The sequence below is a fragment of the Rhineura floridana genome, chromosome 6 (assembly GCF_030035675.1).
Source record: "Rhineura floridana isolate rRhiFlo1 chromosome 6, rRhiFlo1.hap2, whole genome shotgun sequence".
Classification (NCBI taxonomy): Eukaryota; Metazoa; Chordata; class Lepidosauria; order Squamata; family Rhineuridae; genus Rhineura; species Rhineura floridana.
In genome coordinates, this window is record NC_084485.1 from 105856827 (window position 1) to 105883511 (window position 26685).

The 26685-nt window shown below is 42.2% G+C and overlaps 1 protein-coding gene across 2 annotated transcripts in view; it reads right to left on the bottom strand.

Moving 5' to 3' along the window:
- NEGR1 (neuronal growth regulator 1) overlaps window positions 1–26685 on the bottom strand; it is an 856142-nt gene that overhangs the window by 196425 nt on the left and 633032 nt on the right. For both annotated transcript variants that reach the window (XM_061630506.1, XM_061630507.1), the window contains exon 5: window positions 3459–3579. In XM_061630506.1, the coding sequence (XP_061486490.1) occupies window positions 3459–3579 (121 nt within the window). The remainder of the gene's footprint in view (window positions 1–3458; window positions 3580–26685) is intronic.

The following is a 26685-nucleotide window of genomic DNA, read 5'->3' on the forward strand; positions in this document are numbered from 1 at the left end:
CGTATCTAAGGGTGTATTCTAGGTACACTTACTAGGGGAATAAGTCCCTTTAAAACAGGTGGGGCTTACCTTTGGATAAACATGGATAGGATTGTCCTGCAGAACAGTATATGAAATGTACTGTTACTAGAGCCCAATGTTTACTCAGAAGCAATCAGTATAGTATTGCAGTCTAAAGGGGGGGGCACTTTTTTAAAATCAAGAACGTATATATTCTTCATAGAAATCTCACTTTTTCCTCTCTGTTTAACTTTAGAGGAAATTTGAAAACTCACTTGTATTCCTTAAAATTTTAAGAATAATGAAAAAGGGACTTTTTTCCTATCAGTGAGCAAGGATTTTATAAGCAAAAGGGAAGAATTTTCTGTAATGTAACTTTCTGCTTTAGTGCCTGCACTTATTTCCCCCCTTCCCCTTCCTTGCAGTTGATTGCTTGCATCTGACTGAAAATACAAATAAGTTTAGCAGGCAAGTCACTATCTAGAATTGTGCCTATGGAAATATCAGTGTAAGGAAAAAAAATAGTGTACCAAAAGCTGTGGACCAGAATAGAAAGCCCAGTCCTCCACTCTACGTATCAATGCATAGCACTAGGGTCAGATGTCTGCATATTGAAGTGGGAGAGATTTCCAGCAAAGGAGAAATCACACCCCTAAATATTCTCTGCCATTTCCCCCCATAATGCTCTGAAATGCCACTAAACACAAGGCAGTGTGGGAGATGTGAAATGGTGGCTTGAAGGCCAATACAAAATGTCTGTTATGCTGCTTTTGGTGGTGGCAGCAAAATAAATACTTGTTGGGCAGGGGGAGAAAGAAGTTGCCACTGCTAATGGCACTACATCTAAGTCACTGGACCCTCATCACAACAAACTGTTGTGCCACCAGGCAATATTTAGCAGAATGCACTTCCCTCAGTTTTGCCGCTTGCGAATAAGGTGGAGAGTTTTGGGAGGCCATTTTTGCTCTGCTCGTTTTTACAGCCAAATTTAGGGAGACTCCACCAGTCAAGAAATTGAGACCTAGAGGCTTAATGTGACAAAAAGCTGAGACTTTCTGGTACAGAAAATTCCAAAAAGAGATGAAGGAACAGCTGGTATCCATCTTAGATGATTTAAAACACATTTCCCTCTTGGGGCCATTTATTTTCAGGATATACATAACCTCATTCAAATATTGGAAAAGCTAGTTAAATGCAAAAAAATACTTAGCTATGCTTGATTACTCAGAGAATTGCTTATATTTCATCCTGAAAGCAGAAATCTTGCTTATATAAACAAGTTACCATTTAATTTTGATACATTGAGGCAGCACATCATAAATCTAGGAGAGAGGTAAAAAATTTTCAGCATTCAGTCTCAAAATACATATCTATCATTATTAATAGTATAGTTGCATACTGATGATTTAATATTTTGCATTGCATTAATGCTCCTATTTTTTATTTCATCACTACACAATCCTGCATATAAAATAGGATTTAGTTTAGGATTTACTTCATCTCAAAGCAGTAGACTGCACACTAGTATGAAATGAATCATCCTTTTCAAAACCCTGAAACAGGAGTTATTGCTGCATCAAGCAAAGATGAAAATATGTGACTTAATTTTTTTTAGATTTGAATAATTATTTCCAAAAACCTCACCTTTGTTTAATCTACTTTTTTAATTTAATCTACCTTTGCTTAATATACTTTTATTAAGTGGTTCATTTTGAGAATTCAATTCCACTTGCATAATTTTCAAGTGTTTGAAGTTCATTTCAACAAAAGGATGGAACCTTTCAGTTTGTTTTCACTACTGTGGCACAACAGCCAACCCAGAAAAAAAATTGCAATCAGGTTACAGAACTCTAAAATCAGTTAATATCAAAATGATTGATTCACAAATACTGAAGTGTAAACTATGCATTCAGAAGTCCTTAATAACAATGTGTTTATAAATAATTATGAGATAAATATAATTGTGGATGTTGAATATTGATGTTATTTGTTTTGGATCTGTTATATTTCTTTTTATTTAGCAAGATTTATATACCACTTAAAAAAACTCTAAGCTGATTACATAAAATATTCAGTAAAAAGTGCAATAAAAACAGCTTTGAAAACTGTAGACTTGTTTGGAAATACTATTGGTTAAATGTGCTTCTAAAGGCTAATTAACACTGAAGGCCCAGAAGTATCTAATATAATGAGATTACCATAAGGAATTCCAGGTTTATTCTTTCCATATCATATAACTGATCTACACAGTATTAATAAGGTGGTAGATTATGGTTTGCTAAAACTTTGTCCCTGATGTGCTTTTTTCTACATGCAAGGAGTTTTTTAAAGGCAGGGAATACAAAAATAAACCTCCCACACACGTCTGCAGTCTGATGGTACAATCCAGAATTTTGTTCCTTAGTCTATTTTAATGTGTACAATGATTCTTCAGTCATCTCAAGGTCACACTGTACTTGCAATGAATTTTGAAATTTGCCTCTTCTACATATCTGATTCCATGAAGTACCCACAGGCACCTAACCAAAAACAAAACTTTGAAAACTTCCAGTCACTTAATTATACTTGCTTTCAATTCAGCTCAGCCTCTAATTTTTTTAAAAATATTTTCTATATAGAACACGTGTGTGATTACTAATAGTGAAACAGCAGCATAAAAAATTATGCATAGAAGATCAACCTCCACTTTCCAAAGCACGTTATTTCCTCCTTTATTTTTGGAATTTCAGATTCTCTCTCCCCCCTGCTGCCATTTTCCAGAAAGGAAAAATGTAGAAAAAATGTGTGGCATTTATGTTCACATGTGTGTTATTTATATGGAAGCATTGCAGTACTACATAATGGTGAAGACCAAACTGGAGAACAGCATGCATCAGCTTCAGCTCTGAGAAATATCTATCTTTAGGCTCATATTTGAATACACTAATGATATTATAATATATTAGACCATTATAACAACTGTGGTCTTCATTAGGCTATTTGAAATGTGCATTTTGTTTGTTTCATAGGTTTTAATGGAAATAATATTTTAGAGTCAAGTTTCCGGGTTGTCTCATTCATGATGCTTAATTTGAAAGAAGAATATGTTTGTGTTTTACTCTATGCTGTGTAGATCATAAATATTATATTTATGCAGAACATCTAATTTACAATCTTTTTTTTGTTAAATCTAAAAGAGCCTAAGTAACCACCCTCTGTGGGCAGCTTTACCTACATTACAGCACAGAATAATTTTGGAAACACTCCACTGTATATCAGACACCTTGGAGATGATATTTGTGATATTTGTGGTGGCATTATTGGATGATATCAGCAATGTAGATATATGACTGACTGCTTCCTGTGAGGAGCAAAACAACACACAAGCCAAATTCTGATTTAGTGCCCACGTAATATACAGACCCCAGAGCAAAGTATTCATGTGCAAGAATGAAAGCAGGTTTGATATTCAAACTTACTTCCTTTCTCCTTTGTACCATTCAAAAGCTGGGGAAGGAACACCCGCACTTTCGCATCTTATGAATCCAGACCCTCCAAGCGTCATTCCAGCGGATTTTATTTCCTGAATTGTTGGGGCAACTATAAGGAAACATAAATATTTGTTATTGAAACTTAAACTCATTATATAGCCATGTAAAATGTGTTGCTCAGTGTTACGTTTATTTCCTTGTTGCTCAAATGGCCAGTACCATCACAAAACATTTTAATGAAAATAATACTAATACTAAAGTGTCTATAGCACTTCACAAACATTATCTTGTTGTGTTATTTACAATTTTGTAAGGTAGGTTAGTCTTATTATCTGCATATTGCAGATGTTGGGGGGGGCTCAGATAGACAGAGTGGGTTGCCTAAGTCCTCCAAGGGACAGAGAGGAAATATAAATCAAGACTTGATTTTTCTTTCCATATTCAGTCTCTTTGCCACATCATGACACACTCTGAAATTAGTATAGCTCAGTCTTCCCCAACCTGATACTTTCCAGATGTTTTGCAGAGTAGCTCCCATTGGCCCAAGCCACTATAGTATAGAACAGGGGTGGCCACTCCACGGCTCTCCAGATGCTGCCAGACTACAGCTCCCATCAGTCTCAGCCAATACAGCTCATGGTCAGGGATGATGGGAGCTGTAGTCCAGCAGCATCTGGAGAGCCATGGAGTGGCCACCTCTGGTATAGAGCTTCTAACCTGCAACACTGTGGCAAATAATGCCAACATACACTTTCTACCAATCGCAGGAGGCTTAGGCCCTGTGTCAGGCCTTATGATAGGGAGGAGAAAATGCCCATATGGCAATGCCACTTTTGAAGGCATGATTTAATTTGTGCTCCAAAAATAATTATGAAGACCAAGGTGGGGCCCAGCATGCATCAGCTTCAGCCCTGAGTACTCGCCCTGAAGAGGCTCAGCACTGGGGGAAGGCACAAAAGGCATCCTTTTACAAGCACCACCAGTGACATAGAATGCAGCAGCAATCAATTGTGTTGCAAAAAATGTTTGCTCACTTCCAGGAAGGCTGTTTATAATAGAAAGGAGAGACCATTATAGTAACCCCAAAAGCTAAAGAAAGCCAGTCTAAGCCTACAATGTCTAGCTATTCCCTTTCCCCCAAAGATCAGGTGCTACTTTAGCCACTGTTTGTAGCTAAAACGAATCTACAGAACTGAGCATTAGAAATATGTGGCATTACTGCTTTATTGGCTCCAGAGTGTGGTAGATTTTTTAAGATAAAGAAATAACAATCCACTTTCTCTAGATTTTATTGAACAGAAAGCTGTTGTTTCCCATTCTTCAGCAACCATAGGAACACAGAAACCATAGGAACACAGAAACCTCAAGGCAACTTAGTCTATTCTAGCTCAGCACTGTCTCCACTGACTTTCATCTAGGGGTCTTTCCAAACCCTACTAGATGGGGATTAAACCTGCAACCTTCGGCATGCAAAGCCAATACTTTAGCACTAAAGTATGGTCCTTCCACAGAAGTGACTTGAACAAGAGAAGTACCACATTCATTTACTGCAGTAGTTAGCAGGGCTGTGGAGTCGGAGTCGTGGAGTCGGAAGCAATTTTGGGTGGAGTCGGAGTCGGTAGAAATGTACCAACTCCGGCTTCAAAATAAATTTTGATCGACAAATTTTTTAAAATATAAATTCAAAATGTCAAGGAAGCTTCCCATGAAGTCAGCTGTAGTTGAGCATTTCACCATAACTCAAGATGGAAAACATTTTGTGTGTCAGTGTATGACACAGGACCCAGATGAAGACAAATGCTGTAATGCCAAGATCAGCGCATATTCAGGCAGCAATAAAAATGCTCCTATGAGAGCTTCCAATTTAAAAAGACATTTACAGCCCTTTCCAGTGTGTGGAGTTGGAAGCAATTTTGGGTGGAGTCGGAGTTAGAGTCGGACAGTAGAAAAATAGAGGAGTCGGAGTCGAAGGTTTGGCGTACCGACTCCACAGCCCTGGTAGTTAGTAGAAAAATTGTCCTAAGTATTTTTAAAATCCATATTTAGGGAAATACATTTCCCTATGAGTACCAGTGAGCATCACGCAATGCAGAAAATAGCCCAATGGAAGGAAATGCAAGCAATTACAGTTCTCTTGCTTATAATTTATTTTATAAATTCTGTTTTAAAATATAATTTATGTGCACTGAAAAATATCTGAGCAGGACTCAACTTATAAATACAAATTCATTTCCCAAACTATATCTAGCTGATCGACTGTTGTTGCAGATGTGTGAACTTATGACTCCTCATCATTCTCTTTCTTTCATAATCACACCCATCCTTCTGCTTGTCATGTAAAGAGGCTATAATATTTTATGATACCAACTATTTCCAAAGAAGGAAGAACTATATTCAATAGGGGATTCATACAGAAGGCTGGTCAGTGTTTTTGTGCTTTTTATATGTCTAATGAATGGCACTTCATTAAAGTGCATAAGAAGGACCAAACTGTCATTGCTGTCACGATGTCAAAGTGTGATGGTGGGGGCGGGGTGAGCCATCAAGCGCAGCCTAAACAGAAGGATGGGTGACAGGCTGAGCAATTGTCACCTGTCCTTTGGCTGAGCAACTGCAGGCTGGGGGGAGGCTGGGAGAGGCCAGCCGGGAAGCCGGCAGTGGAGGCTGCAGCGCTAGCAAGGGCTGGGCGGAGCTGGTGGCAGCAGTGGCAGCTCAGCTGCCAGCTTACCAGGCCGACGAGGCTAGCTGGACAAGGCTGGGTGGGAGACTGGCTGCAGCAGCTACAGCCTGGATGAGAGGCCAGGTGGGAGAGGCAGGATATAAATGTCAGAAATTTAAAAAAATATATTGCTGACTATGACCAAGCAATAACATATCACACTGTGCATTTTCTTTCAAAGAGATATTTAGAGTAACTTTGTTTATCTGAATAGTTTGAAGACTTTTATATAATAATAATAATAATAATAATAATAATAATAATAATAATAATAATAATAATAATAATAATAAACATCTTCTACACAATTTTCTCAAGCAAAAACCAGTTAAAAAACACCACACCCAGATGTATATAAAACAAAACATACAAAATAAGACACTAATGGCAGACCCATTCATCCAGCTAGGAAAACGCATTAGAACAAAAATATCTTCAATTGTTTCCTGAAAGTCAAGATAGCGGGTACCTGCTATATGTCGACAGGAATGCTATTCCACAAAACATGGGTGGCCACAGTGAAATCCCTGCTCCAAGTTACTGTGGAGTGGGCTTCTGATATCTTTGGAACTTGCAGGAGAACCTCTCCCACAGACCACAGTGACTCACTGCGTATATAGCGGAAAAGGTGGTCTCTTAAGTAACTTGATCCTGAGCTGCATAGATCTTTATATGTTAGTACCAACATTTTATACTTGGCTCAGTAGCAGATTGGCAGCCAGTGCAAATCCAGCAAGCAAGATGTGAAATGCTACTGGTAGTTTACCCCCACAAACTGGCTAAGTACTGCATTCTGCAACAGTTGCAGCCTCTGGATCAACATTGAGTGTAGCCCCACAGAGTGCATTGCAGTAATTCAACCATTGGGTAGCAATACATGGACAACTGTGGTCAAGCTATCCCATTTTGATACATACATTTTGATAATCCAAGTGCCTTGTGCACAATTCAACACTGCAGGAGCTACCTATTTCCCTTTTCCAAAGTACCTAGTAAGTTTAAGCAGCATAGACAGCCAGTGTAGTGTCATAATGTTGCACTAGGCCAAGGGAGGCTCACGTTCCAATCCCTACTCACTGGCCTTGGGCCGCTCATTATCTCTCAATCTAACCTACCTCAAATAGGGTTTCTGTGAGGATTAAATGGAAGGGAAGATAAGGCACCTATGTATACTGTCTTATGTTCCTTGGAGGAAAGGTGAAATATAAATGTAAGAAAGACCCCCTGATAACAGAAAATGAATAAATCATACATTCCAACTAAAACATTTTAATTGGAAAGACATTGACTAATTTCACATATTAATTGATTCATGTGTTTATTTTTGAGGGAGCAAAGAATAACTTTTTACCCCAGCTATCATTTTACCACAGGTTCCTTATCTATAAAACAGCCACATGTCCAGCACCTCTCGTCCTCGAAGCCTGCCCGGGCAGCACTTAGTTGTGGCTAGTGTTGAAGCCGCAGTCACCATTTTTAAGAGGGGCAGCGTCGCGCGTCACACACAATACACGCGCGCAACGTGCTGCGTGGAAGGGCAGAGCGACAAGAGGCTATTTAAGCCCGTGCCACCCCTCCTCCCTCCTCTTTGCCTTCGAGATGCTGTGGGACACAGACGGAGCTACGGAGCTGCAAGGGACAAAGAGCAGTGGTCATTTTATCAAGGCCGCGTGGTCAACACCATTGTTTTTGGTGTCCTGCGGTGTGGCTGGAGCCGCTGAAGGCTACATTTGGGCCTGATCAGCCCATTTGTAATTGCGGCCACAAGGGCAGCGCTAGTTAACGTTGTTGTGTGGCTGCAGGTGGCCTTGTTGTAAGGCTTGGCCAAGTAATAAAAAACAGAACACACACACATCCCCTCCATACAGGGAGGAGAGAGTGGAAGTAAAACAAGAATACACACTCACATATATATATTTTACATACTACAAAGACAGACAGACAGACAGACAGACAGACAGACAGACAGACAGACAGACAGACAGACAGACAGACAGACAGACAGACAGACAGACAGACAGACAGACAGACAGACAGACAGACAGATAGATAGATAGATAGATAGATAGATAGATAGATAGATAGATAGATAGATAGATAGATAGATAGATAGATAGATAGATAGATAGATAGATAGATGCATCCATTGGGGGTTGCTGGCTGCTCCTCCCCATTAAAGGGAGGAGGGAGTGGAAGTTGAATAAAAATGAACACTCATTAAATATTAAACAAATATAAATAGATAAATAGAAGCCCAATGCCTCCTAAGAAAGGGAGAGGCGGGCCAAACGGGAAAGGGAAGGCCGCTCAGCCCCCACCTAAGTGCCCCCCGGTGGCAGAATCTTCTGAAGATTCTTGGGGGCCTGGAAGCATTGGAGAAAAGGGGGCATGATGCCTTGCTTCCCTCATTAACAGAGGGGGCGTCCTCTGCCTCTGGGAGTTCAGCAAGGGCTGTGGTATCCAGGAGGGCTAAAACTAGGAAACAAGGTAACACTTCCACAGGGCAGCAAGTGGATATTAACTAAAATCCGGTTGCTTTAATTCTAGCTTGGCTCGATGCCTTGGAAGCCGGGCCTAGCTCGGCCCTGCCAACGGCCAAGGGGTTGGAAGCTCATACCACCCCTCTGACATCTGAAACAGTGGGACCGGTTGAGGTTCGGGTGTCAAGATCATCAGCAGAGGCAATGGCTGAGGAGGGCAGGGCCACAGAGGTGCCACGGCCAGTGGCAGGGGCAGGTGAGTTAGCCAGGCCAGCTCCGGCGAGTGGGTGGCTGGGCTGGGGATGCCCCCATTGGGGACCTAGGGCCTCAGGGCAGAGGGGGCAATTTTTGACCCCATCTAGGCCTGTATCAAGCCCTGCAGTATCTCAACCTCCTATTCAGGCGGCCTGCCAGCAAGTTTGGCAGCACATGGGGTGAGATGGGGCTTTGATCTTAACTGCTCCTGAAACAAGGGCAAATTTGCCCACTTTGACGGCAATGGAGCAGCAGGCTACAGTCCCTGCTGCCCCAACAGTTTCTGATCCTTTTGGATCAATGGCTGCTAGTGCTATCCTTTTAGGGGAGGCATCTGTTCCCCTGGGATTCCACCTGCTCCCATCCACCAGAGAAAAGATCTGGCGGGGAGAGTATGTGGATCTATTTACCCTACTTTATAGAGAGCTCCCTAAAAGAGATAAAGAGAAAGAAGGGGAAATGGAATACGAGAAGCCAAAGCGTACAAAGGTAGACCGGACATGGCACAATTGGCTGCTGGCCTACCTGATTTACGCAGGTGTCATAATGGAAAAGCAGCCACTAAAGAGCCCTGTGTTAATGAAATATTTAGACATAATCTATAGGACCTATGTGGAATTTTCTAGCTTAGCATGGCTACATTATGATGGGGCATTTTGTATGCAGGTGGGATTTGATAAGACGCTCCCTTGGGACAGGAAGGAGCCAGAGCTCTGGCTACAATTCATGGCAGCGGCCTGTGCCATGGCCGGGGACAGGACCGACAGCGGGCACTTACTCAGCAGGCAGTCGACTGCTACCCTGCCCCACGGGAATGCAGGGCAAGGGGTTCAACAATGGCTGCTGTGCTGGAAATTCAGTTCCTGTGGAGTTTGTGCCCACGATTCACGCCATGTCCCTCCCCAGTTAATTTGGCAGTTTTAAGGCGCGTGCTGGTGGGTTATCCAGAAGCCAGATGTGCGTGATTTTTGTTACAAGGTTTTTTGTTAGGCTTCCGGATTCCTTACAATGGTCCACGATCTGCAGTCATGTCTCACAACCTCAAATCTGTTGCGGGGATGGAAGTATTTGTCCAGCAGAAGATCGATACGGAAGTGCTGGCTGGGCGGGTGATTGGCCCTTTTCAATCACCCCCCATCCCAAATCTTAGAGTGTCTCCTCTTGGCATTGTTCCCAAGAAGACAGCAGGGGAATTTAGATTGGCTCACCATTTGTCCTACCCGCCTGGGCAGTCAGTTAATGACTTTATCCCAGATAATTTATGTGAAGTCCACTATATGTCCCTTGATGCCGCAGTGCACATGGTGCATGCTTGTGGTATAGGGGCACTTATGGGGAAGTGTGACATTAACTCTGCTTTTCACCTCCTGCCAGTCCACCCAATAGACTTTGAGCTGCTGGGCTTTTCCTTTGCTGGCCAGTTCTATATGGACAGAGCGCTTCCAATGGGCTGTTCAATTTCTTGTGCAGTGTTTGAACGTTTCAGCTCCTTCCTTGAGTGGGCTGTCAGGAGGCGAGCACCCTGTTACCCCTGACCAGCGACGCCCCTTGTCACCAGTTCTTTTACTGGGACTTATGAGGCAGTGGTCAGAGCTATGCTCTTCCAGCTACAAGCTGCACTTATTCCAAGCAGTGGCCCTTACGTTGTTTTTTGGTGCATTTCGGATAGGGGAAGTAGTGGTTGGGTCCAAGCTGGACCATTCTCAGCAGGCTCTGCTGCTATCAGATATCAGCATAAATGGGGGTCACACCTGTATTAAGTTAAGAAGGTCTAAAATGGACCAGAGCGGCAGGGAACGGTCTGTGATTTTGGTCCCTTCTCCAATGCCTGCCCTGTGCAGGCTTTACAAGTTTTTCTGAGTGCCAGGGGTACTGTGAGTGTTTATTCATTCACAAAGGTGGCTTGCCCCTCACAAAGTATCATTTTTGGGCACTCATGAAAAAAGCCCTACAGGGGATGGGAGTGGACCCCGTGGGATTTGGAACCCACTCCTTTAGGATCGGAGCTGCTTCTACAGCAGGGGGCTTGGGTTTTCACAAACCAGATTATAAGCAATTGGACAATGGACTTCTGGGGCTTATAAGAGCTATATTCGCCCTATGGAGGGGCCTGGTAATCCAGAAGCCTAATGTTGTTTGCTTTGTTTTGGCAGGACGCGCATCCTAATCTGTGGCCACAGCATGATATTCTGGGCGAGCCGTAGGGCCGTGAAGTCGCGAATCAGCTCGCAGCTGGGGCTCAGTCAATGGGCTACAGTACAGTGGCTTGGCCATCGAGGGATGCACTGGGACGGGCTCCTACCTGCATTGTTCCAGCAAGGTTTAGTGTGGACAGTTCCACAGGTTTTGGTCATTCACCTGGGGGGTAATGACCTGGGATTAATGAAGGACATGGCCCTGACTGTTCAGGCATGTGAAGACATGCAGTTTATAAGGCAACATTGGCCTTGGGTGCATCTGCTGTGGTCAGACATTCTCCCACACAGGGAGTGGCATGGTGTGTGGGACCCCAGGAGGATAGACTGGGCACAGAAGAGAGTCAACCGGCAAATTCATTTGGCTCTTCTTGAGGATGGGGGTTTGGTCATTTCCCATCCACGTATACAGCACTTTAGGGTTGAACTTTATAGGGTCAATGGCGTTCACCTGTCGGATACAGGGAACGACATCTTTTTGGAAGACCTGCAGGGGTGTCTGCTAGAAGTGCTTCTTGGCAGTGGGAAAAAGAGGGACTAAATAGAGATTTGTCCCCCTTTAATGGCAGTAAGGTGCGGGAAGGGAATTAGGTAAAGATCAGCTAGGTGGCACCCTTAGGCACCTTTGGAGGTGATTGGTAGTTCCGGAGGCCTGTCTCTCAGGGTTTTACGGCCCAAGGGCAGGATATGGGCTGCTTTTGGGGCCAACTTACCTCATCCACCTGAGGGTTGTGCGGCCCCAGGGGGTGGTGATGTGGGAAGGCCCCCTACTCACCTACAAGGTGCGTCCAGGGCAAGGGGTAAGCAAAAAGGGGGCTTGCCCTTTGCCCCAGCAGGGGCTGGTTGCCCAAGAGCTGTGGGGCAAGCTGCTTGCCTAAGGTTTAGTCCCGCACCTAGGTTTACCCTCTGCAGGTCACTTTAATGGGTTTGTTATAGTTTAATAAAGTGGCCCTTTGTTTCAACCATAACTGCTGGTGTCTGTGCTTTATTTCACCCATCGGCTGCAAATGAAAAACTGAGTGAATATAGGAAATCTCTTCATTCAGCCATAATTTTCTGTTTGCTTTTGAGAGGTGTTAGGCCCTAAACCAGTTCTCTCCAAAAGGGCATGATGAATGACACTTAGTAGTTCTGAAATCTCTCAAGAATTAGTAAATTACTGCAAATAACTCAAACACTATGCTCCTCCATTATCTAACCACATATCCCCATGTTTCCTTAAATTCCTTAGTTTGTTTCTTACCACACAGAATAGGAATGTTGATCAATGCATTTATTTTAATATAAATTCAACAATTCATAACCATTTTTCTTATTTGAGTAAATGTATTCCACTTATAGCATCCTACTCACCATTTACAGCACTTTGAATCCAATGAAATCTATTCACTATTCTTATAACAGTGGACGGTATAGGGATGAAATGCAAAAAAGCACCCAGGGGCTGCTATATCTCTAATACTTGAATAGAGGAGGGATTTTTCAAATGTCAAGAGATATTATGAAAAGGCCCCTTCCTTCATCCTTTGTAATGGTGCTAGGAGGGAGGTACAAAAGCAGCATCACTTTCAGAGGGAAAAAAATATTCACAGACTTCTCATCCTCACCACTGACCAACTTTTGAGGCAAATACTCAGAGCACCAAAGCTACTAATTCCAGTTTAGAGGAAGGAGAGGAAGAAAAGCTCTGTTCTTCTAACGGCCAGGGCTGTAATGATAAGGAAGAGAAGGATTGTAGTCAAGGGATGGAGGGCCTTCGCTGAAAAGCCTGCTACAAGAAAAGCAGGAGGAACTAATGGTGGGTGCATTTCTAAAATGGAAGTGCTACAGAAGGAACATAGGGAAGATTGCTGTGCCTCTCAGGCAATTGAAAGATTAGCAATAATAATAAAAAAAAACAACCTTGTGTTATTTGCTTGAAATTTCATTTAGGAAAAAGCTGTCCAAAAGGAGACCAATAATCTTCTGCTGTTATTATAGCAAACTCTGCCTATGGATGTTTAGTGTTAGTGCTGCAGCTGAGAAAGAGGCAATTTGTTTGCAAGAACAGATGCCCTTAATACCCCTTCCACTCAATACTGAAGCCAAAATTAGTCAAGTCATTTGAAGGAATGACTGCACTAAACTCTTGGGATTTAAAGTTGAAGCATGGATTTATATTCAATAATTGATATGCCACTATTGAAAACTAATACATGTGCTCAGAGATCTCTGTTGAGCTGCAGAGTTTGTGCCATCTCCTCTTCAACATCTTCATCCAAGTTGGTGCTTGACTGCAGCTCCCGAGGCCTTGCGGTGACATGGAATACAACCGGTGTCTGATCCAAAACTGGGTTTGTTTTCTGTAGACTCCAAATCCAGTTGGCCAAGGTCGCCTGGTCTCCTGCCCCAGCCATACACATGGCAAATAAGTTGAAGGCTCTGGTTTTGGTGTACAAAGCCCTATGCAGCTTGGGACCAGGATACATGCAAGTTCGTCTTACCCCTTATATACCCAGTCAGTCACAGTGCTTTGCAGATTAGGGCTTCCTCCAGATACCATCTTATCAGAAGGTCCATTCTGCACTACATAGGAAGCAGACCTTTAGTGTTGTGGCACTGACACTTTGGAATTCCCTCCCCTTAAATATTAGATAGGCGCCATCTGTGTTATCTTTCTGGCACCTACCGAAGACCTTCCTCTCCCTCCCCCCCTTTGAGTGGGCACCTCATCCCAATCTGCATCTGTGTTGGAATTGCTTTTTAAGAAGTTGTTTTGTAAATATATTTTTATGATGTTTTCTTTTAATATGTTTTTAGATATATTTTAAGATGTTTTAAAGTCTTTTGTTTTTAAGATGTTTTAAAAATAAAGATGTAAATAAAGATGTAAATAAAAATAAAGTGTTTTTAGTGTTTTTGTTTGCCACTTGGGCTCCTTCTGGGAGGAAGGGTGGGAATATAGATTTAATAAATAAATAAATACAGGGCCTTCTTCAACTTCATCTATGTCAGATTCATCATCATGCCAAAGATCCTGTTCCAGATCAATATCTAGATGCAAGGGGTAGTAGACATTGCTTTCTGGGTCAATCACTTCTTTCTTCCTTCTGGAGGCCTTGGAGCATATATTAATAAACACATGTTTATTGCCATAAGTAGGTTGGTAGGCATGTTGCGAAAAGATGCTGAACATACGGAAGTTACTTCCTCAGTACAACTATTGAAGGTACAGGGGTGTTCCTTTTCATCTAGTCATCCTATGTCTTACAAAGAAAATATCCAATATTGTCTTGCAAAATGATGCATTGCACTTCTAGTGAAGCACCCAGCAAGGCCAGTGTTGAAGAAATGATGCTGGACCAGTGGACCATGGTGAATTCTGAACAATCACCTGATCTATAAATTGTTTTTAGCATAACCAGATTATTTTGGGGGAGGTTTATGGCGATGAAAGCATGGGCACCAATTTTGGGCCATATATTGTCACTTGGAGTCTTTAGTGTGTTACTTCACAGCCCAGTAGTTTCTTGCATCTCCCAGATCTTTACAAAAAGCTGTGAAGCTCAGCTTTAAGTGTGTGTGTGTGTGTGTGTGTTCAAGCATTTTCTGTAGCATTTTGAAGAGAAAAGTTCACATGGTTCACAAACAGCAGATCTATTTTGAAAATGTGGCTGAAATGACTAGAATTTTATGATGCAGAACTGTTTGCAGTTAGGGAAGAATTGGAATTAGATGTATTCTGGTCGTAAAAAACTGCACAAAAATGATCTTCCCAGATATTTGCTGAAATATGGCAGTCAGGACTTCCGTTTTTATCACTTAAAGCTTCAGAAGCTAACTTCCAGAAAGATTTGGTGTTATGTGTGACAGATGCTGTTATCAGCATTTGCCATGAGTCCCTAATTGCCTCACTTTTTTTCCAATGTAAAAGCTTCTTATATTCTTTCCGTAACACGTAATACGAGTGCGGAAGTTGGAGTTCATTATTTGCACGATAGAGGCGATAAGCGGTATGAATTCTTCTTCTAAGGTTGGCACACTTCCTTTCAAACCACTTATTTGTTCTGTCTGTCAATTGCTTTGTAGTACCAGCTGAATTTTGGAGAAAGAGATGCAAATTCTGCATCACCTCCTCAAAGGTTGATATACCCTTCTTCGGTGAAATATCTACTATTATTTGTTCTAGGTCATTTATTGTATGAGAAGAATGAACAAAGCTAAGAAAGGCCTGCCCAGTTTTACTAGACCATTTGATCTTTTTAGAGTTTGCCATGATAGTTGGGCTAGAAGGTAAGTGATGTGGCCTGTTTAACTTTAACATGCCTGGTATAACAAGAGATAGTTCCAGCGGTAAGTGATCACCGTCAGAGCGGTCTGCTACTCTAAAATTACAGCCCATGGTTTTCAAATCCTTGTGGATGAGACTATAATCAACCACACTCAATCCCCTACAGGAAACGTAAGTAAACTCTCCCCAGTCATCTCCAGCTCTGGAGCCATTTAAAATACACACGTCAGTTTTTGAAACAAATTGAAGCAGACCCATCCCCACAGGATTTACAGAAGTATCTTTTGAATGACGTAAGGTGCCCTTAAGTTGATCCTTGCCTCTGGAGGAATGGGCACCTGAGGTGGAAGCATCAACCAAATAAGTTCCAGTCCTTGCATTAAAATCGCCTGCAATTATTGGGAATGCATGAGGAAATCTAGCCCTCCATTGTATGTAATAACATTCAACTTTAAGCCAGTTTAACATTGCATCATCCCTGCAAGCCGCTGGGGGAAAATAGACATTGAACAGAAGCAGGGTCAGCTGAGTAGTCCTCATCTCCAGGATCAATGCCAACAAAACAGAATCGCAGTTAGGAAGCTCTGTTATCTTAGCGTCAATAGAAGAGGAAACCAAGAGGCTCAATCCCTGACTGGCACTTCCCTTACCCTTAGTAGGGAGTGCTGGCAGACAGAAAGTCACAAATCTGTTAACATATATATGGTCGCAACACCATGTCTCCTGGAACAGGATTATATCAAATGTATTCAAATAAGCAAGGAAATTTGAGTCCCTGCATTCAGTTTTCCATCCAGCAATGTTCCAGGAGAGAAGTCTTAGAGGGGTGGTGCCACTCTCCTGTTTTAGTCAATCTAGCTCTACAATTGTATCCAGGCTTTCCCCAAAATTCCCCAGAACACAGCAGTTGGATGGTAATACACAGGGGTTAGGTGTTGCCGGAACAGGCCTGTGTGTGTTGGTTTTGGAGTTTTGTGAGCCAATCTCATGTCGTTCCAGGTATTGCAAGGCTATCCAATCAATGCTTTTAGAGTTTGAATTTTTATAGTCTGCGAATACAGATTTTTTTTGTTCACTGTCGCATTTAGTAGGTCCAGGTGATTTGGGAGTAGTCCCCAATTCACCAGACTTCGAAAAAATACTGCATTGAGACAGTTTAGGTGGTTGCAATATTATAATTTCGGGGTTTAGGGCCAACCGTTCCTTCATATTGAGGTGTTGTGACTTATAGGTTGCTGGCGTTCCCTCAGGAATGTTACAATCTATTGTCTGATTGGGGGCCTTTAGGGAACTCACAGGGAACTGTACAGATCCTTTCCAGGCTGAGATGGTTTTTCTCCATTTTTGGTGTTAGGGGCAAGCGGGCAGGTATCAGTTAATTTGGACCCGGTGCACAGATTGCACATATTCAATAATAATTCCTTTAAGGAAGAGAGTCACAGCAAGATCTCCTGCTGTTCCTGCACTGGTAGGGCACCAAAGCTTTTAATTAGGAGTTGTTCTTCTGGTGTGAGGTTTCCAGGAGTAACACTACCGTTGCTTTCTGGAACCTTCTCAGCATTATTTGTGCACCTAATACTTCCAAAGACTGGAGTAACTTTACAGAGCTGATGAGACGGGATGAGCATAATATCATTGGTCTCACTTAGCTCAATTAGCTTTTCAGTCGATGGTTCCTTGCACACTGGAATAAAGGGACATCTCCTCTCCCCCCTTAGGATTCGCAGGGATATAGCAGGGGAGACATCCTTAAAATGTCTCCTAACTTCCATACCCTTTTAAACCCCTCCTTGGCAGAGTATATTTTGGCAGCAGTATTGGCTGACGTAAAGGTTGCAATTACTTGCGCTGATTTGTAATTGTAGAAAAGATATTCTACCTTCCAGATAGATTCTGGGTCTATGGGTATCTCAACTGAGGCAGCTATAAGCTGCACCAGATGTACTTTGCGATCCTGTTGCGTCAGCCAGCCATTTGGTTTTGGGTAAGTAATAAAAACCAAATTCTGTTTCATTAGCTGTAAATGCCATTGTTTATCTGCCAAGGTGGGTTTCTGCAGATGTTCTTGCCCCATGTGTTCCAAAAAGAATGTTGTTGTCTTGTTTGGGAGCTGGGAGATTGACCAGGAATCCTGTATTTCACCTGGCTCGTCAATAATATCATGTTGAAGAGGTATTTTTGGCTTCTGAGTCAAACGTGCCTTTTCATGGGTGTCCTGATTCACTTCACTATCTTGCCTCTTGGGATCAAAGACCTTCTGCCTCTTATCCTCTGCTTCTAAAAGCTTAAAAAGTTTATTGAAGTTCATTTTAGAATGGCTTTTAGTACTAGCTGTGATTTTTATGTTTTTCTTTTTCTTTTTAAGGCTGATGGGTGCTTTAAGGTTTTTACACATAGTCTTCCTATTGGCCACACCTATAGTATTTTTATCTCTCTTCCTGCTGCTGAGGTTATTACTATTCCTTCCATTTTGATTTACTTGGGAGGAAGGCTCACTTGCTGTTCCACCGCAGAGGTCTGTCTTGCGCTTTTACATCGAGTCTGTGACTTCTAATGAGGTTAAAGTTGGCTTGCCTCCCTCCTTAAATTGATTAGTACTGTTAAAGTGGTTAGTAGTTCCTTACACTCTGACAAGAATTTCTTTATCTGAGATATATCTTCTGTCCACCCCATAAACAAATTCCTAATCAGCTCAAGTTGGTTGTTGAGCAAATTTGTTACCATATAAGAGCCAGAATTCTTATCTCCGGGGGGAAGTAAAGAATAACTTGACTATGAGGGAGGAAGGTCACAGTCCTCCTCTGTAGGGCCTCTTAGGGAAATTAGCGTTTTAGGGCTCTTATGGCTTCCTTGTAAGGGTTCATGTCTACTATCCTGCTGTCTGAGTATTATGGGAGCATCCTCAGCAGAGGCTAGTTCTGCAGCTAAGCTGCACCTACCTTCCTCATGGATTTCCCAGTCCATAGTTTTCATTAGACTTTGGGGGCCCAAGGACCAGTCTAAAATCTTTTCAGATACCACATTCTTGGTAACTGCCTGGGCACTTTCTTCCGAATTAAAGCCCCTGTATGATTGTCAACGGTAATTAAATAACTTGAGTTTTTTTATATAATTCAGTTTGTTGCTCATTGTACCTTGTGTTACTAAGTAATCTTATTTTATAACTCCCAGCATTATGTTTTATATTTGTGGTCAGTTGACTGTAAATAAAGATTCATGATGACTGCAATTTCTGATGTGTAGATAAGCAGGAAAAGGCAGCTATTTTCAGAACTTGCAATGGGTTCTAGCTATTACCTGGAGGTCAACAAATCCCTTGTCTCTCACAACCCTGACTTCACATATTGGTTAAAAACCTGAAAGGGCAGGGATTTGAGCAGGTGGCTATTAGCTCATTTAATAGAAGTAATGGGGGACAGAGGCTGACATTTTGGTGTATATCTCTTGAACCAGACCATCTAGGAACTTAGTTTTTTAAAAATTGAAACCTAAGAGTCCAGAGATTGGAGTGACTCACCTAGAGAGTACCCCCCAAAAAGATTTCCAGGTGAAATCCAAAACCTGGCAACCATAATTCAAGTATTTAAAAAAGGATTAAAAAAAAGACTTTCTTGTTTGAGGTCACATGGCACCGCTGCTAAAGATAGGGAAGAAATTCCTACCCAAGCTGCACTTCCCAAATCAATATACAAACTCAAACACAAGCTGCAATTGAATGCATGTCTACTCAGCTCTATTGGGTTCAATGGGACAGGTAAGTGTGTACTATACTGCAGCCATAAGTATTCCAAATTCACACTTTTTCTGAATAATGCAGAAAAGTAAAAGTAAAGTAACACAGTTCTTTCTCCAAAAATACTTACAAAGATGTGTATATTATAGAAAGCTGTGCACAAAGCTGCATATCTTAGTTAAAATAATATACAAAAGCACCTTAATACCTGCACTGTTCCTTAATGGGTGATTCACTGGCAGGACCTCAGTGGCTCAATGAGAACAAAACAGTTTGGAATGGAAAAATATTGTTGTTGTTGTTGTTGTTGTTTTATATACCACTTAGCTACCAAAATGTCTTCTAAGCTGTTGCAAAGTATAAAACCAGTTATAAAAATATGGCCACACATAATTAAAATACAAAATAAAACAATTTAACTAATAAATATTGATAATTAAAATGTACAATAAACAAGGCCATTCAAACAGCATAACAAGTGAAACTGTTAAAACAGCAGTTAAAACAATTAAAACAGGAGATTCAGTCAGGAGATTGGGGAAAAGCTTGCCTAAACAGGGTGTATCTTCAAAAGGCAGTGGAATGCCAATTCCACCAGGATCTCTCATGTTTCAGCAGGGAGAGCATTTCACAACACAGGTAGTGAAAAAGCCCATGTCTGTGTTTCCACAAGCTGGTAATAATCAGGCCATGGCAGAACTAAACAGTGTCCATTTGTTGATCTTAATGCCCTTGCCAGGCAGTGGAGAGGAAGACGGTGTTTCTGGTAACCTGGTCTAGATTTGTTCAGGGCTTTATATGTAAACAGCAGGATTTTAAAACTGGTTTGGTGGTTAATAGGCAATCAGTGCAGATCCCTTGGTACTGACATGATGTGTACCAGATAAGGAGCACTACTCACCACACGGGCTGCAGCATTCTGCACCAGCTGCAATCTTCAGACCAGCTGTAAGGAAAACCTGATACAGAGTGCATGACAATAGTCTAAATGTGAGGTTACCAACTCTTGTGTCACAATGGCCAAATTCCTGACCAGAAAAGGGTGGATGCACCAGCTGAAGCTGGTGATAGGCACTCTTTGGCATGGAGACAACCTGGGCCTCCATGGACAAAGATGGTTCAAAGAATGCCCCTAACTGAATCTGTTCCTTCAGATGGAGTGCAACCCTATCTCCCAGGCAAACGATTCTTGGACTTGGGAACCACTCATCCACAGTGTCTCTGTCTGAGCAGGATTCAGCTTTAGTCTATTGGCCCTTATCCACCCCACCACTGCTCCCAGCCATTGGTTCAGCTTGTGCACAGCCTCTCCTGATTTGGGTTTAATAGAGAAATAGAGATGAGTGTTGGCATCATCATCATCAGTTTATTTATATGCCGCCTTACCACACAAAAAATGGTGCTCAAAGCAGTTTATAACAAAGGGACCAGAAATAGATCTAAAAATCAACTATTGCAAGAACAGTTTCTTAATAACAACAACAATAAAACAGCAACAAATATAACAACAAACAAAAAACAACTTTTCAATGCTACAAATGTAAAAACATTATAATTCCTGGAAATATATAATAAGGGTACATATCAAGGGGTATATAAATTTTGTTAAATAAATGAAGCCCCAAATATAATGCATTACAGCAATCCATTAGGGATGTTAACAGACCATAGTCAGTGGCAAGACTATTCCTGTCCAGAAATGGTCATAGGTGCTGAATCAGCTGAAGCTGGTTAAAGGGCATTCCATGCCACTGAGGTCACCTGAGTCTCCAGTGACAATGCTAGATCCAGGGGTACCTCTGAGCTACAAACCTGCTCTTTCAAGGGGAGTTCAACCCCATCTAGAACAGGTTGTATATCTAATTCCCAGGCATAAGAACAACCTAATCACAGTACCTCTGTATTGTCAGGATTCAGCCTCGGTTATTGATCCTCACCCACCCCAATCATCAGTTTATGCTTAGATAATGGTGCATGTCTGCAGCCCAACCTGCAATAGGGATCCAACACTTCTGAACAACACTGCAGGGTTGTCATAAACCACTCAGAGCCTGACTTGCTGTATTCAGTAGGAACTGCACTGCAGGGCTGTCATAAGCCACACTGTCTCAGCAGCCCCTTCTAGCTCACAAAATGGGCCAATGAACTGCCTTTGCTTTGGAATTTGTATTAGCAGAGTTATTCTACCCCTCCCACACTCCCGCACACACTCACTCACAGTAAGAATTGTGTTAAAAAGAGTAGGAACTCTTTCTTCTTTTTGCTCCTGCAGACTTTTGTGGGCGAGGGTTGTGGACACATTGGTGGCCATTCTCAGCTACATGATAATATAAAAATAGCTTCACAGTGTGAACCAAGAAAGGACCTATGCAGACATGATTCTAGATGGTTCTCTGTACCCTTATTATATCCTTATTATATCCCAAAGGGTGTACTGGTGACCAGATAGTAGCTGTGAAATACTCCAGGGTGGGTTTTTTCCAGGAACAGGCATACTACTATCTTCTTGAAGATGGTAGAAACCACCCCCTCATGCAAGGATGAGCTAACCACTCCCTAGACCTACCCAGCCAGCCCTCCCACAACTTGTACAAACAATCTAGGATGGGCAAGGAGCACCTCACCTCTCCACTCTCAGTTGCCCCACCAGAAGTGGCTTTTCCTCATTTAAATAGGCCATTTGGCTTACCATTACACACGTTTGTATGCAGTGTGTAGTTTAGGCTTGAAATGCACACATAGCACACCTAGAAAATCCATGAAAGCCATTTGGATCCACTCCTAGAACAAAACCATTAAATTATTATTGATAGACTGTATCTGCACTATACCAAGAGGAACCAGACCTTTAAATATGCTGGCAGAAAGTGATTTAAATTCTACTAAATCCAAGTAGCAATTATAATCCTTCTAATGTTCTTGGCAAATTTCCTGTGAGGCCATTAGAAATATTCTAATTGATATTAATATTTTTCTCTGGAAACAAATTTAGTAAGTAATACTTCATCGTTCCAAATAATTTTTTTACCACACAATCAGACTTTGTTAAAACTGGCTGTTTATTATTGTTAATTATTGAAACCGTAGCAACACTCAATAATGTTTGATGTCAAATAAAACATTTTTATTTGGGCATTATTAATATAGCTTTAGTTCCACTAGAAAGCTTCATGTCATTGCCACAATCAGATCATTAATCAAATATACATTTCTTGACATTGCAGAAAGCAATGACTATTAAGAGATCAAGAAAAACAAAAAGGATTGGTAGATAAAAAAATAGATGGCTTAAAATACAAAATGCCAATTTGTTCTATGTAATAGGCAAACAGAAGGAAAATGTAGCAAAACAAAAGAGCATTAGAGTTTTCCTTTTTGGTTCTGCTACCCCTTCCTACACATGCAGCATGGAAATGTGCACATATTGTGTTTGGGCCAAAGTAAACAGGAGACAGGAGTTCCATGAACAGGATATCTTGGAGGATTTTTTTAAGCTACAAGAGGGCATGAGAATATGATTAACGCAGCCCTTCTCCATGGCATTTTTCCCAACTGAAACCAGTTCATCTCTTCGAGGTGCTATTTGCCCCATGGAGGGTAACATATCCATATGCTACCTGTATGTTTGCCCTATCAAGCAAATAGCTGCTTTGGGTGACACTGCAATTGAACAAATAGTGCAGGAATAAACTATTTAAACAGCCTGTCCCAGCACTGTGGTCCTGATCCAATTCACTTCCCCATGGCTGCAAATATATTTTGGAGATCCAGTAATTGATCCTCAACAGCACCTATAGATATGTTTGGCAATTGGCCTGCAATGTCTTCTATGCAATGACATGCACATGAATATTTGGAAGGGGCACACACATCCCATTCCCTGCTATTTTTGTGTCCAAGCCTGCTACAAATTGGCTTGGAGTCTACTTTTAATTTTAGGGAAGGAACTGAGGGGTAGCAAGGGGGGTGGATGGCATCAATTTATTTATTTATTTATTTATTATTTGATTTATATCTTGCCCTTCCTCCCAGCAGGAGGCAATGGAGGCAAGTGTTATACAAACGCTAATGAGTTTTTTCATAGTGGGCTCCCTGATTGGTGAGCTACTAAGCAGGTTACTGGGAATGTTAGTAGCTTCTAATTACACTTCACATTTGTCATGTGAAAAGTAGCCATGTGTAACCTAGGCTTAGAATTCTTGAAGTTCTCAGAGGCAAACAAATCTAGGAGGAGTCATAGAAGTGCTGGACACCTTTCTTTGTTCCTTATTTTACTTCCATATAGCTTATCTCTCCTTAGCAACTAATTGTTCCTGATCAGCTGGGGTGGCCCAGGACATTTTGTAACCTGAAGCAAAGGACCCCTCCCCATTCCACAATCCACATACGGGGCTGCCAGCAGAATTTTATTTCAACTCTGGTGATGGGATAGTGTGCTCCACTGCACCTGAGGCAGCAGGCTAGTTTAGGGGGCCTAGCATGACAGGCCATGTGACATACATAGGTCTGTCCTCCAATAGAGGGAAACAGTTGGGGGAGGGCTCCTGAGGAACAGCCAGGGGCTGCCATCATTGCTGCCTAGCATCTGCCACCTGAGGTGGTGGTTTCACTCTGCCTAATGATAGTGCTGGCCTTACTGATGAGCACAGATAAAAAATAGAGAAAAGCAGAAAAGTCAGTCTGCACAGCAGCCTTTAGAATTCTCAACAATCAGAATTTGGCTTACATTAGGGATGCTTAAGGAATTCAGTCCTAGCACATTCCAATATGATCTTAACTAATCTGTACCTCCCAGACTCAGATATGGAACTGTAACTTACTGTAGATATCCCTCAGCTTTCACATTTCATGAATGATGTATCAAAATACATTTTGCTCTAGTCCAACTTGCGTGCTTCCTATAGGTACCGGTTTACCATTGTGAGAACAGGATCTTGGACTAGATGGGTCACTGGCCTGATACAGCAGTTTCTTCTTATGTTTTTTTGAGGGAAATAAATTAGTGAATGTGTAGTTTGAGAGAAAATACACGTGGATTCACCAAAAGCTTAGAAATGACCTGAAAACAAAAAAGGACACATACAGGAAGTGGAAGGAAGGCCAGGCCACTAAGGAAGAGTACAGACAGGTGGCATGGAATTGCGGGGATGGCATCAGGAAAGCTAAAGCTGAGAATGAGCTGAGGTTAGTGATGGATGCTAAAAGCAACAAAAAAGCTTTCTTCAGATACATCCATAGTAAAAGACAGAGAAAAGAAATGATGGTACAGCTACTCAATGAGGATGGCAAAATTGTAACAGATGACAAAGAAAAGTGGAAGTGTTAAATTCCTACTTTGGCTTAGTCTTCTCCCAAAAGAGGGTCTATGACCAGGGTTGGCTCCAAAGAGCAGCCACGTGGGGCCCCAAGGGGCCCCTCCACTCCCCTTCCACGATTTGCAGCAGGATCACTGCTGCAGATCGCATTCCCTTGCTCAAACTACCTTTCTCAGCTGTTGTGAGGTTGCGTGCACAGCACTGCCCTTAACCAAGATGGCAGCTGAGGTTTCCCTAAGGGGCTGAAACCTCAGCTGCCATCTTGGCTGATGGCATGCACGCATCCCTGCCATGAGCCACAATGGCAGCAGAGACTTCAGCCCCTTAAGGGAACCTCGGCTGCCATCTTGGTTAAGGGCAGCACTGCACGTGCAGCTACACAACAGCCGACAAAGGTAGGTTGAGCAAGGGAATGGCGGGGCTCCTGAGCTGTCGCCGTGCGATCCGTGGCAGCGATCCTGCCACGAATCACAGAAGGGGAACGCCAGGGCTCGGGCAGGCTTGTGCCCAAGGGTTCCAGCATGTCTGGGGCCAGCCCTGTCTATGACTCTCCTGGCAAACATGAAGTTGAAGGGGCAGGACTGCAGCTTGAGATTGATAGACAAATGGTCAAGGAATACCTAATCATTTTGAATGAGTTCAAATCTCCAGGGTCCAATGAACTGCATCCTAGAGTATTAGAGGAACTGGCTGAAGAATTCTCGGAAACTCTGTCTACAGTAGGGCCCCACTCATATGGCGGGTTACTTTCCAGACCTCCGTCTAAAAGCAAAACCAGCCAAAAAGCAGAACTCTGACAATAATATGGCACCTGATGCCCGAAAAACACTGTAAAAGTGGAACAAGAGCCGTATGAGTGGGGCCTTACTCTATTTGAAAGCCGCCGTATTAGCAGAACACTGAAAAGCGGGCCACCGAAAAGCGGGGCCCTAATGTATTATCTTTCCAAAATTGTGGAGGATGGGTGAAGTGCCAGATGACTGGAGGAGGCTAATGTCCAAAAATGGCAAAAAGGAGGAAACTTGGAACTACAGACCAGTCAGCCTGATATCAAACCAGAAAATTCTGGAGCAGATTATAAAGCTGTCAGTCTGTAAGCACATTGAAAGCAATGCAGTGATTACTAGAAGCCAACATGGATTTACCAAGAACAAATCCTGCCAGACTAACTTTATCTCAGTTTTTGGTCAGGTAGCCTCCCTGGTAGACTGTGGGAATACTGTGGACATAATATATCTTGACTTGACAAACTGCCCTATGATATTCAGATTAGCAAGCTAGCTAAATATGGGCTGGATGGAACAATTATCAGGTGGATACACTATTGGCTACAGAATTGTACTCAAAGTGTGCTTATAAATGGTTCCTTCTCAAACTGGGGGGAGGTAATGAGCAGGTACTTCAGGGCTTGATCCTGGGCTCCGTGCTCTTCAACATTTTTATTAATGACTTGAATGGGAGGTGCAGGCAATGCTTATCAAATTTGCTGATGTTACAAAACTGGGAGGGATAGCTAATACCCTGGAAGACAGAAACAAAGTTCAAAGTGATATTGATAGGCTGGAGCCTTGGGCTGAAAACAACAGAATGAAATTCAACAAAGAATCCAAATGTACAGTTATAAAATGGGGAATTCTTGGCTCTGCAACCCTACATGTGAGAAGGATCTTGGGATTGTTGTTGATCACAAGCTGAATGTGAGCCAACAGTGTGATGTGGCTGTAAAAAAGGCAAATGCTATTTTAGACTGCATTAACAGAACAATAGTTTACAAATCCCATGAAATACTAGTTCCCCTTTATTCTAGTCCCCTCAGCAGTGGTTAGGACTCATCTTGAGTCCTGTGTCCAGTTCTGGACACCACACTTTAAGAAAGATGCAGACAAACTGGAATGGGTTCAGAGGAGGGCAACAAGGATGATCAGGGGACTGGAAATAAAGCTCTATCAGGAGAGACTGAAAGAACTGGGCGTGTTTAGCCTGGAGAAGAGAAGACTGAAGGGAGATATGACAGCACTCTTCCTGTACTTGAAAGGTTGCCACACATAGGAGGGCAGGATCTCTTTTTGATCATCCCAGAGTGCAGGACACAGAATAATGGGCTCAAGATACAGGAAGCCAGATTTCGACTAAACAACAGGAAAAACTTCCTAACGGTTAGAGCAGTAAGACAATGGAGCCAATTACCTAGAGAGGTGGTGGGGTCTCCATATTAGCACCACAAATCAGAGTACTTATTTCAGCAAAT